At 46.5% G+C, this 12450-nt stretch overlaps 1 protein-coding gene across 4 annotated transcripts in view; it reads right to left on the bottom strand.

The window, feature by feature from the left end:
* The window catches only part of PIGQ (phosphatidylinositol glycan anchor biosynthesis class Q), a 43275-nt gene extending 30825 nt beyond the window's left edge, over window positions 1-12450 (bottom strand). For 2 of the 4 annotated variants that reach the window (XM_073362862.1, XM_073362863.1), the window contains exons 1-3: window positions 12375-12434; window positions 7103-7196; window positions 3866-4566 (exon numbers count right to left, since the gene is read on the bottom strand). In XM_073362862.1, coding sequence (XP_073218963.1) covers window positions 3866-4566; window positions 7103-7174 — 773 coding nt within the window. In that variant the 5' untranslated portion in view covers window positions 7175-7196; window positions 12375-12434. Of the gene's footprint in view, window positions 1-3865; window positions 4567-7102; window positions 7197-9167; window positions 9257-12374 lie in introns of those variants that run through there. The other 2 variants (XM_073362864.1, XM_073362865.1) reach the window with 2 other exon arrangements.

The raw sequence follows: 12450 nt of genomic DNA, 5'->3' as shown, positions 1-12450 counted from the left end.
ACAATATTAAATTATTCTAATGCTCCTAACAATGCACTGGAGACCTTTCAGTGTTAATGGAAGTTCTGCATACAAACCCTAAAAATTAAGCTGCAATTACCACCACTAGGCACAGAGTGGTGCTGAAGAGAAGCCTATGTTTCAGATCAATGTACCTGCTACAGAATGTGTGGGCATTTTGTAAGTCTCAATCACTGTATGCAGCCTATGTTTTTGCCAGGGAAATCTCATTTATTCATGAGATTTGTATATGTGCCATCCTATCTGCATGTGCAGGTATAGATTCTAAAAGAAACATACAAAAAACTCTCGGTTTGGGTGGATTTCAGTAATCAAATCCTCCAGCCTGTCAGGACTAACAACCCCTTCCAACCCACTCACTGCACAAAAGCTTGGGAAGACAGATAAGCCTTGCAGCATGCCCCCAAAAGCAGCAAACTTGGTCTCTGTCAGCACAAGGCGAAGTAGTGAGTTCCAGAACTGAGGTCCCTTCAACTGAAATCACCCTGCCAGAAGCCCCCTCTCATTAAACCAGAGAACTGCTAGCTCAAGCACCCCAGATGATCTCATCTACTATGGTACAAGACTGTACCTAAGGTACCCTTAGCTGAAGTATCTAAGGTAGCCAGGACCCAAATCATTTGACCTTTATAGATCAAAACCAACACCTGCAATAAGACTCATCACCTCATGGTTTGATTTTAACAGCCTGGAAGGAACTAGCATTTAATATGTAAAGTGCAGACTGAAGCTCCCCAAGCACTCAGTGAAGGACACTTGCAGCAGCTCAGGGAGAGAGGACACCGCATATGTCTTCACCAAATACAATTCTATCACCACAGGCATTACCAAAAGGAATTACCCCAGGGACAGTAGTGACTGTCAAAACTCATTGCCATATACAGTTTCTCTGAAGTCAAATGGTTCAAAATCTGAACCACAACCACCACTTTCCTCTCTGCAAGGGCTGGAGGGGCAGACTTCAGTGGTTCTTAGGAGGCTTTGTAGAGATGCAGAATCACCAGGCTGCAGGTCCTCCCTCCTCTGGCCTGCCCCTGCTCCAAACCCTGGAACGCCCCCAGTGACTGGAGGCAGCACAGACCTGGTGGAGCCAGTTCTATGCCAGGTATAGATGCCCCCCGCCCAGGACTGGAAGTATTCCATGGGAGGTGCGGGAGAGAGAGGGGAAGTCTTACAACTGCCCTATGACCCTTGCACCAAGTAGGCTGACACAAAGGAGGCTTAAACGAGATGCCTAGTGAGATTAAGTGATATTACTCCTGAGGGCATTCTGCGCACAATATTTTAAAATTCTGCAAATTTTATTTGTCAAATAAATGTGGAGGCTCCAGCATAGCACTGGGGAACACAGGCCACTGGCTGCACAGAGGTGGGAGATCACTGTGCAGCTTTCCCTGGGGTCATGGACTCAGCGGTGAGGCTGCACCCAACCTTGACACTGTGCAAGGACCGGGCCTGCCCCAGAAACACCCCAGAGCCCTGCCCCTCTGTGCCAAGTGCACCAGGTGTGGGCAGGCAGGCAGGCTCAGCAAGGCAGGATCCAAGTGTGGAGGGGCTTAACGTGGGGGGATCCAGGTGTGGGTTGAAAGGGTTCTGTGTGGGGCAATCTGGGTGCAGGTGGCTCAGTGGGAATCCGGGTGCATGGGGGATCTGGATGCACAGGGGCTTGTTGGGGCTTTCTGGGTGCAACAGTAATGGGACTCTGCAGGGAGGGGTCCAGGTGAAGGTAGTTGGGGCTCAGCAGAAGGGGTGTCTGGGTGTGGGGGGGATAGAGCACAGCAGGGGGTTCTGGGTGGGGGGGGGCTCAGTGGTAGGGTCCAGATGCTGGGGGAGTGGGACTAAGTGGGGTGGGGATTCAAGTGCAACTGTTTGGAGCTTGGTATGGTGAGGATCTGGATGGCTTGTCAGGGTAGTCCATGTGCTAGGGGAGTGGGGCTCACAAGGGAGGTTCTGAGTGCAGGTGGGGCGATGAGGCTCGGTGGGAGGGTCTGGGTGTATGGGGGAGCAGTTCCCTGTACAGAGATCCCTCCCCCTGCAGCTGAGGAGCAATGGATGCAGAAAGCATGGGGGGACTGGGGTGGGAGGAAGAGTTTGCAGAGCATGCGCAGAATTTCTCAAAAAGTAGTGATATGTAAAGGTCATACAGGAAGTTTGTGGCAGAATCAAGAACTGAACCCAAATCTCTTAAGTTCCAGCCTAATACCTTCAAATACCTATGCTAGGTAGGTGTTCTGCCCATTTTACAGATAATGAAACTCAGGCAGAGAGAGACAAAGTGATTTTTCCAGGGCCACATAGTGAATCACTGGAGAGCTGGAAAAATAACTTGGAACACATGATTCGCAGTTGAGTGCTCTACCCAACTAGATAATGATACCATGAATATAATCAAAGGCCGAATTCAGACCCACTACAATAGTGAAATTCCACTGGAACCAATGGAGTTCCATCTACTTATTTCAAGTCTGAGTTTGACCCTAAAATGACTTTAACAGATAATTAGAAAAAAATATAAGTTTCAGCTTTACACATGAAGCAGAAAAATCCAAAAAGCCATTCTGTATGAAGTGGTTCACCGTGATTTTTCATGACAGTATTACACAATTGGAAACCTGTTAAAAGATTCCATTCCCCATAGCTTGAGGCTATACTTGAAAAGATTTGTCCATGAATGCTTTAGTAACGGTTATCCAGATCTGATTAATCAAACTGTCCTCTTCCAGCTTGAACACTGAACACCAATCCCCTTTTTGGCAACACGACACAATCTCACTAGATGGCTTTCCCAGCTGTGGTACTAAGCTTTATATGCAAGAGCTTTTTTCCTTCAGGTCTGTTCAGATTTCCCCTTTGGTGCCAGCACTTGCAGGATGTTACACTGGAGGCATCATATTCATTCTGGTGAAACTCCATTTCAGTACACGAGGTAAGTAAAGTTAACAGAGTTCCAGCAAAGATGTATTTGATCCAGTTTGCTCCTATTAACCTCCTGCTATCCAGTCCCAGGGCTGTAGCAGTGCCATTTGATGTCAAAAGTTGGAATTAGATGCCCAGTTTGCCAACATTTCAGTGTTCCTCAGCTACAGAGGCACTTCACTGCAAACAGAGATTAGGGCATCCTGGCTACAGAACTACTGGGGTGAAATACCGAACGGTTTGCTCTCTTTGCATCATCCTGTCATTCAAGCAGTGGCTGGAAGAACCCATGGTTCAACTCACGAAGCTGAGGCAGAGGGTTTGCCCCCAGTGAAAATGGGAAGAAGTTCAGCTTGCAAAACCTCATAGCTCCCCCAGAAACCTCCTGGAGTTTGAGGGAACTGTTACTATCTATACGACAAGATTATACCTTGCATCAGTACCAGACTCAAATCCCACCCCCACTACCCTCAAGCTCCATGTAAATATGGCTCCAACGGAAGATTTCAGTCAGGGGCTTCCCCACCAGCTGCTATGCTCTGGAACCCAACACAGGCTAATCATCCATTCAACATTAACTTATACTGGGCTGGCCCACGGGTGTTAGGGAGACTATCACAGACAGCAAGTCCCTGCCCTCCCACTTAAATAGGGTAGGGCTACTATCAGTAGCAGCTCCTCAGGGTTGGAATTGCTATTGTGAGAAAGGTACAGTATGGTCTTTACTCATTGTGGGGAAATTGACTCTGAGTTGGCTAACAGATCCCTGATGGCCACTCAGACTGTCTCACTCCCACCTAGGCGGAAATATTTTAACACAATGCACATTGCTTGCTGGGGTTGAGCTGGAAACCTGTGCATACTGATAGTCTTGGGTTGGACTACATTTCAATGTAGCACACAAGCTGCCTCATCTTGCATCACATACCTGCTTTTATAGACACTGGAGACAAGTGAAAGCAGGAATGTCAGCAGCATACACACAGGCACAGAAGCCTGCTTCATCAGCTCCACGATAATACTGGCTTCCACTCCTTCTGACTGCCAGTGAGTCAGCTTGATGGGCCCATCATCGTATCTGTCTGTCATGAATAGTACCTTGCTCTTTGCAACTGTGTCAAACACAGCACCTAGTTTTGAGGCATCATTTCCCTTATGGTCAGCAGACGTGGTCAGGTTGTCTGTGGGATGCAACTGTGAAAGCATTACTTTGCGCTGGTCATAATATACTAAGATGAATTCATCTTCCTTGGGGCTGCTGGGGTATTTCTGAAAGATACAGCAGCTCCAAACCCTGCTGTCTCTCTCTTTGTTGAGCTGTATCCAGGGCTCATGGGAAAAGATTGTGCTGAGATCTTCCAGGAACTTGACCAGGACCTCTTCCTTCTCCTGTTTGCTGTTACTCCATGAGCCCAGCACACACATATTGACCTGAGTCACCCGCTGGACCTCAGAAAGATACTGCTTCACCTGGCCAGGAATAAAAGGGAAGTGGACCACAGCAAGGACAACAGCAGAGTTCTGTTCCGGGATCCAACGGCCAATCAAAAGGCCACTTTCTGCTGCGGCACAGCAAGAGGGGAAGAAGACTTTAAGAACCATGACAGCAATCCTGGAAGAACGTAATACCTGCCAATAAATACAAAAATAAAACTTAGAGACAGTGGGTAAAGGCACAGAAAAAAAAACCAGAGCTTAATGAAAGCCATTGCTGAGGAGATCCAGTAAAGTTCCAAAACACCAAATTCAAGAGCAAGCTGAAAACTGCCTCTGCATCTCAGATTAAGAAGCTGACACTGGTGCTATTAGCCAAGCGGCATTTCAAAACATAGGTGAAAGAGGGACTTGGCACATTTCTGATAAACACAAGCTCTTCAAATGACCTTGTAGTGGAGCTTCCAACACAAGGGCATTTTGCGAGTGTTGGAATCATCTCTCATAACTCTGCACTAAGATCCATGCAAATTGCAGAAATAGCTCCAACCAGAGGTTCATCTAGTCCAGTATCCTGTCTCTGACAGCAGCCAGCAGTACATGGCCCAGAGAAAGGAGCAGAAACCTTAACATGGATAGTTGTATAATAACCTGCTTGTAGGGTAATGTTTCTCCCTAACTCCTTCAATCAGAAGTTGACTTATGACCTGAAACAAGAGGACTTATATCCTCACTTATGTCACTGGAGCAGGAGACATGCTCTGCCACAGACTCACTGTGTAGCCTCGGTCATGTCACTTAATGTCTCTGTGTCCCAGCTTCTCCACTTGTAAAATAACAACTGCTGATCTATTTCACAAGGGGACTGGAAGGCTTAACTGATTAAAGTCTGATTTAATTCCTTGGATAGAAGGTCCTAAAGAAGGGCAAATATTATATTCACTTATTAGCCCTGCTTTGCGAGCAGTCCCTGACCACCCTGCAATCTAAAGTAGGGTTTTTTCCTCAGCTCAGGGAGAACACATTTCTACGGTTTTATAAATTACCTTAACAATAAATAAATACATTTTGAGCCTTGAATTAGCTGACAATGTCTCTTTACATAATGCTGAAGCATCTAATAGAAATATAATTGCATTAAGGAGGGTGCTTCCTCAGAATAATCAGCATCTGGTGACTGCTGTCCTTTTCTGTCCTTCAGTGCTGTGCTAGGGCTGTGAAAACTCTATGAATCCCTTAGGCTGGCATCTTTGTGATGGGAGCAGTCAATTGGAAAGAGAAATACACAGTATATTTATAACATGTTGAGAGTATACAGAACAGGGAGGTTCCTCATGTGTGTGTTTTCCTCTCTATTTAATAAAGTTTAAATGATCTACTAAATCTATGCACCTGGCAATTTGCTATGGAAAAGATACACTTGTCTTTGATGGGGAGGGTGGTGGGGAACAATTAAGTTAAGTCACTTGACAAGTCACATAACCATCAGCCTGCCAAATGCAATGGTATGAACTGACTGCTCATGGATGAATTCCTTTCAGCCCCTTGAGGCGGAAAGGTGAAGTTTTCTTGGCATGTGTTGGCAGTGGGGCAAGCAACACAATTGCTGCTATCAAAGGCGAATATCTCCCGGGCCTGAATTTTCCCTGTCATTTCTCAACAGCTGAGTCCACCTCAATACCTGCATTAAAGAGGGTGCATTTGTGTGTTTCTGGGGATTTTTAGTGTAGCAACATAGGTGCAGAACTCTGAATGTTGCTAAGAGCAGACAGCCCCCTTAGCTCCTGAGGGAGTGGAGTGCCTTGCCTCACTGTCTGACAGTCCCCTTGGGCTGACTGCAAGAGCAGCATTCACAAGCCACAGAGGGAGTTACATCCTTCCTTCCTGGGCCAGAGGGATAATTTCTGCTATGTAGAGCCTTTGAGGAAGTGGAATCTTAGAAGAACCTCAAATAATTATTAGTGAAAGGTGAAGAAGATTGTAGATGGTTCCATTTTAACAGTCTAAGGTATTGTTAGTAACATGGCATAGGTAGGGATATTTTTTTTTCAAATGGTGACACTTATCCTGCCAGTGTACCTTTAAAGCTGAATTTTTATTTTTAAATTTTCCAGGTAGCGTCAGCAGTTTTTAAAGTGCTATTACAGCAAGAGATTTCCAGTGTCCTCTGCTACTCTCCCTCCACAGAGTCCTTGCCAATTCAACCATCATTTTAGAAACAAATTGCTGTTTCACATAGCTTTACATTTATTTTGTTCTCAACTTTTTATAACCCCCACTAAGAAGAATGAAGATAAAATTTCTCTATTTTTCCCTTCTCTATTTGGGAAACATTGATTGCATTTCTCTCCTCTCTCCTCCTACCCCCCAAAATTAACCTGGAGTTATTTAATAGAATCATAGAATCTCAGGGTTGGAAGGGACCTCAGGAGGTCATCTAGTCCAACCCCCTGCTCAAAGCAGGACCAATCCCCAATTTTTGCCCCAGATCCCTAAATGGCCCCCTCAAGGATTGAGCTCACAACCCTGGGTTTAGCAGGCCAATGCTCAAACCACTGAGCTAATCCCCCTTGATTGTGCTCTGAATGTGCATGTTTGTTAACTGCTGGAAATCGAGCAGAGGGAGTTCAAATATTACTTTTAAGGGGACATGTAATATCTCTACAGCAGGAAATAAATTGTATCATGTTAATAGGTTACTGCAACATATTCTAGTAATCAGGGAACCAACCTGGAAACTCATGAGACCTGGGCTGTATTTCCAACTCTGCCAGTGACTTGCAGTATAAACTGCCTCATTCATTTCAACAGGTTATATCTGAAAACTAAGGATTATATTTTAAATGTCACCACAACCTAGTATTTCATTGCTGATCATTTTAGCAGAAACATCCACCAAATGTACTTATTCTACCAAAGTCCCAAACTGCCTATTGCTCCCTTGTAGATACCTGCTACTCAGGTGTCCCCACCTTTCCCCAGCTCCCAAACTTTTCCAATGCAGTTATATGAAAATCTTTGGAATACTGGAAATGGAAAATGTGGGGACACCATACAATAAATGCATTAATATAAAAATAAACAAAGGTTAAGGTACTGATTGTATAATTCATACTCAACTCATTAAAAACCTTGATACTTCAAGGTACCATTTTCTTCTTTTCAAATCTGACTCTTTCCGAAGGAATCTTCAGAGAAAGCATTCCCAGAGGACTGGCTGGGTCAGAGGACTGGTAACGGACATAGAGCATGACAGTGTTGCCAGCTCAAATCCAGTACTGGTTGGAAGCGAGTGAAAGCTGCTACTGTCATTGGATGTTCAGTTGCCTCTATGAAATGTGTTGTGATCTCCTTCTGCCTCCCTAGCATTATTTCTGTCCACATCACAAAATCACCTCAACAACTTGTATCACTTAACCACCTTGTCAGCTATCTCAGTTGAGAAGCCAAAGATCGAATGAGCCTGAACTCCCTTCTCATCCCTAGACATGGTTTGTCCAGGACAGGAGCAAGAAACAATGGGAGATTGTACACACTCTGGAGATGAATACAAGAACTTCAGTCCACAGGGATGTCAGGCTAGTACCATACAAGAGCACAAAATCCACTTCCAACCCTGCAAGAGAGATCCTTGTTCAAATACTGCTCTGTGAGCTGGCTGCCACCAAGCTGCCTCCTAGCTTACAACAGGCAGGAGAGTTTTCTGCCTCCAGAGCTGGCATACAAGCTGTGGAGCCATTGGCAGAGGAAACTCTCTAGCGAGCATCTAAAGCAGAGCACCAGCCTGGAGGAGGAATATGTACAAGCACAGAACTGGTGTACACTGCAATTTCCTTCAGGCTGGCAGAAATAACTAGGCTTACACACTGGGCTTCATTTTAACTCCTTCATGACTATATAAAGTCCTGCATGACTCTTGCCAGCGTATTTCATTCTGGTGAGGAAATCACTGTGGGGCATTTCAGCCCCTTTGTTTTAATGAGTTCTTGTCACAAGCTCAGATGGCTTTGGCTTGCCAGAGGTAGGAGAACCACCAGACCCTGGGATCTGTGCAGAGTAAGATAGGACTGAAGCACAGGGGTGAAGGAGCCTGACTGTGGGTGTTCATTTTTCATGGCGGAAGGGATAGCTCAGTGGTTTGAGCATTGGCCAGCTAAACCCAGGGTTCTGAGTTCAATCCTTGAGGGGGCCATTAGGGATCTGGGGCAAAAATTGGGGATTGGTCCTGCTTTGAGCAGGGGGGTGGACTAGATGACCTTCTGAGGTCCCTGATATTCTATGATTTTATGATTGTCTCTGACCCTATCCGGGTCGCCAGAGCATACAGGGGAGCTGCCAGCATCAGGGAATGGAGGATACAGTGCAAGGACCCGAGAGAGAGACATGCCCTTCATCAGAGCAATGAAACAGAGGAGAGCAGATTACAATAACCCCTCCCCAACCAATATACTCCACATACCTTCCCTTGCAGCCCCCACCATCACTGTGAGCCCACAGGTCACACCACACAGTGTCACCCTTTGCCTGCCCTCACAACACCACCACTCCCCACTGACCCCAATCCCCTAGCGTGACCTCTTCCCAGCATGACCCCTCCCTCTCACATTCCCCCAGCGTGAGCCCTTCCTCTCACATTCCCCCAGCGTGACCCCCACAGTGCTCCCTCCCACAATTCCCCAGTGTGACCCCTTCTGCTCCTTCCCTTGCAGCCTCGCCACTATGACTTCCTCCCAGTCTCCTCCCGAGCCCCCTTCCCTGCAGCCCACGCCCTCACCTTCACCCCCCCCCCAAAGTACCTCCTCCGCACCGCAGGGAGTGACTCTCTCCTATCCCAGTCAAACGGCAGCGGACCGGACCCTCGCGACATTCAAGCCACTTCCGGGTGTTGCTGGCTAGTTGCTAGGAGACGGGGTCCGCAGCTCGGAGGACTCCGTGCTGTCCGGTCCCCAATGCGTCCCGGGCAGGCACCGGAAGCCGTGACTCTAAGATTCCGCTGCCTGCAACGCTCCACCCCTCCTACAGTGGGGGTGGGTGGGTGGAGAACAATCCAGCCCCTCAGGCATACGGTACCAGACCCCAGCTCCCCTGAATAGGAGGAGAAACCTGATCTGCGAGTGGGGTGGGAGTGTGGGGTTAATATAGGGCCAGCAGCTTCCACTCCCTCCCACTCATGATGCCTTGGCAAAGGGAGCGGGCACCCTGCAGCACTTCACTTCTGCCCCCAGGGCCATCTTTCACCCCCAAAGTCCCTCTATGGGCATCAGATACATTGTCCCTGGCCGGGGTGCCTGTGGGCACCCAGCCAAAAGGGAGGTCCCAGGGGCCTGATGACACCAGCATCATTCACCCTCAATGAACATAAACTATGAGTCACATGAGCCACAAAAGTCAAGAGCTTGATTTTAAAATAATAATTTGCGGTCCTTGATTTGACTGCAGCCTTTTGAACCTTTAGGCAACACTTGGGGCATGTTTCTAGGCTTTTCTCTGCAACCACAAGTGCTAGAAGCTTTCCTTTAATTCCCCCTCCCCCCAAAATTCTTATTCTCATGCAATAACAAACAGTCCCCCATAAAATGGTGAGAATTGGCATCATGGGGCATATCTTTTCCATAGGGGCACACCATGGGCGTCAAATATGCTCCTTTTGTGGGTGTTGTAAGTGCTGAGCAAATGTGTAGAAGTTACCAGCACTTTTCCGCACAGTGTCTCTCATTGTGGGTCTGAAACGCTGGCCCTGGTGAGCGTTGTGATCACCATACTCAAAAGTTAGTCTCCTGGAGATTAGTATTCCACAACTTTGGGCCTTGTGTCACCACATCATGATGCAATGTCCTACCTTTTTGTCAGCCGTGGACATGTTTTAATAGCATATAAATCCTTCTTGCAGGGATCATTTCTGGGGTCACCCCCATTTTTATTGGGTTGATCCCCAGCATCCTGCTGTTGTGTCATGACATTCTCACAGCATGATGACACTGTATCATCAGTGTGGCCATGTCATGGAGACAAGTGATTTCTTGACACTGCCTTACAGTGATAGACTCATGGAGCTCAACACAGAGAAGGTTAAGAGGTGACTTGATCACAGCTTAATTATCTTAATGGAGAACAAATATTTGACACTCTAATCTTGTAGACAAAGGTATAACAAGATCCAATGACTGGACACTGAAGCTAGGCAAATTCAGACTAGAAATAAAGGGCAAATTTTTAGGTAAGGGTAATTAACCACCAGAGGTCACAGTGGATTCTCCATCACTGGCAATCAAGACTGGATATTTTTTTAAAAGATCTGCCTTAGTTCAAACATGAATTAATTCAAGGAAGTCCTCTAGCCTGTTTTCTGAGGTCAAACTAGGAGATCACAGTTGACCCTTCTGGCCTTATAATCTATAAACCTATACAAAACTCACCTTTTATTTAAAAAAAAGAAAAAGAAAGTTTCTAGTCATGATGCTTGCAGAGAAAGCCTGAAAATGTGACTCAGTTTCACCCTGAAGTCTCAAAAACCAGAAGGCAAGTACAAAAATACCTTTGGAGAGATTTTCGTATTTAAAAACGCACATTTAAGCTAGCCTCATGATTTTTTGGGGGGGGGGGGGGGGGCTAACATTACATTTGAATGCTAGGATCTGGCAAAACTGTGTCATGGCAGCTTCACATTGAAATGTGATTTGCTGACACAACGACATGATGAAAATGTTCCAATATGAACATCATGCCTTCCCAGTGCCCAAATCTGTACAGTCTCAAACTCTCCAAAGCAGCAGCTCCCTGGATACAGGCTTGTAGGCTGCTGACCTGTCTCCCCAGCACACGACATGCTCACTGCCATGCCTAAGTCTCTTTCAGGCCTTTCCTGCAGGGGTCAGTTTATTAACTCAAACACAAAATAGGCAAAACACCAAAACAGAGCAATTCCTTTGCCCACCCTGGCATACAGCTCCCAGAGTTTTCCCCCTGGCCTCTTCCAGGGATGAAAGAGCAATACATCCTTCCCTTCAACCCCCCCAACCATGCTCCAGGACCTACTGCAGGAGCACAACACCTCCAGCTAGCAGAGCATGCTCAGCCTTTACAACAGCTGGGTCTGATAATTGAATAGGGCTGGCTAGCCACAGGCTCCATGGCTCTTAAAGGGGCAGGCTACCCTAGTACAGTAACAAGGCTGATTGTGGTTCTGGAGGCAAGCACATAGGGAGATCTGTCTTAGGGAGCAAGTATTCCGCAGTTACAGCCGGCTGTTAGTATTTTTTGTGCATAAAGTTTTCCTGCCCCAAAATATGGTTTTACAAACACTGAATTTTTTCACAGGAAAATGTCTATTCAAACCAAAAACAATCAACCAAAACATTTAGAATGAAGATTGGTCATTAAAAATTTCTTGTAGGGAAATTCAGGATTGTTGTAGCTGGGTCAGTCCCAGGATATTATAGAGACAAGGTGGGTGAGGTACTCTCTGTGTAAGCTCAAAAGTTTGTCTCTCTCACCAACAGAAGTTGGTCCAGTAAAACATATTACCTCACCTATCTTCTCTCTCTTGCGGGGAAAATGTCAGTTTTCTAACCAGCTCTGCCTGCTGTGTCCTATGCTGTGAGCACAGCCCACTGCTCTGTGACCCAGCTCGTCTACCTCTGTGCATTCCTCTCAGCTTGTCATGCATGTTGCCACCACAGCACTTCCCACCCGAGTCATGTTATGCAGGTAGCAGGAGTCCCAGTGCCAAACCTAGGTCTCTTTTGCATAGTAGGGTGGAATACCACCCCAAGACACTGGATCAGTCTTGTTCTTTCCTTTTCTATCAGCATCTCTCGATTCCTTCTTCCCCCATATTTTAGCAACTAAGAGGAGCAGCAGACTGAGAGGGATGCCATAGCAGCCACATCCACTAGTATCTGGGTGGAGATCCTCAAAGATATTAGGCTTCTAACTTTTACTGAAATGAGTGTATCAAGCCTGCAAAGAGGAAACTCAAGCAGGGACAGCTGTGAGAGACTTACCTCCTCGCCTACTTCTTTCCTAGGCCTCGGGATACCTGAGAGCAGTGAGTGCACTACATTCAAACTGTAACTGCTC

This window comes from Lepidochelys kempii, chromosome 10 (assembly GCF_965140265.1).
Source record: "Lepidochelys kempii isolate rLepKem1 chromosome 10, rLepKem1.hap2, whole genome shotgun sequence".
Lineage (NCBI taxonomy): Eukaryota > Metazoa > Chordata > Testudines > Cheloniidae > Lepidochelys > Lepidochelys kempii.
Note: the sequence above shows the minus strand (reverse complement) of the source record. Positions and strands in the feature narration are given on the sequence as shown.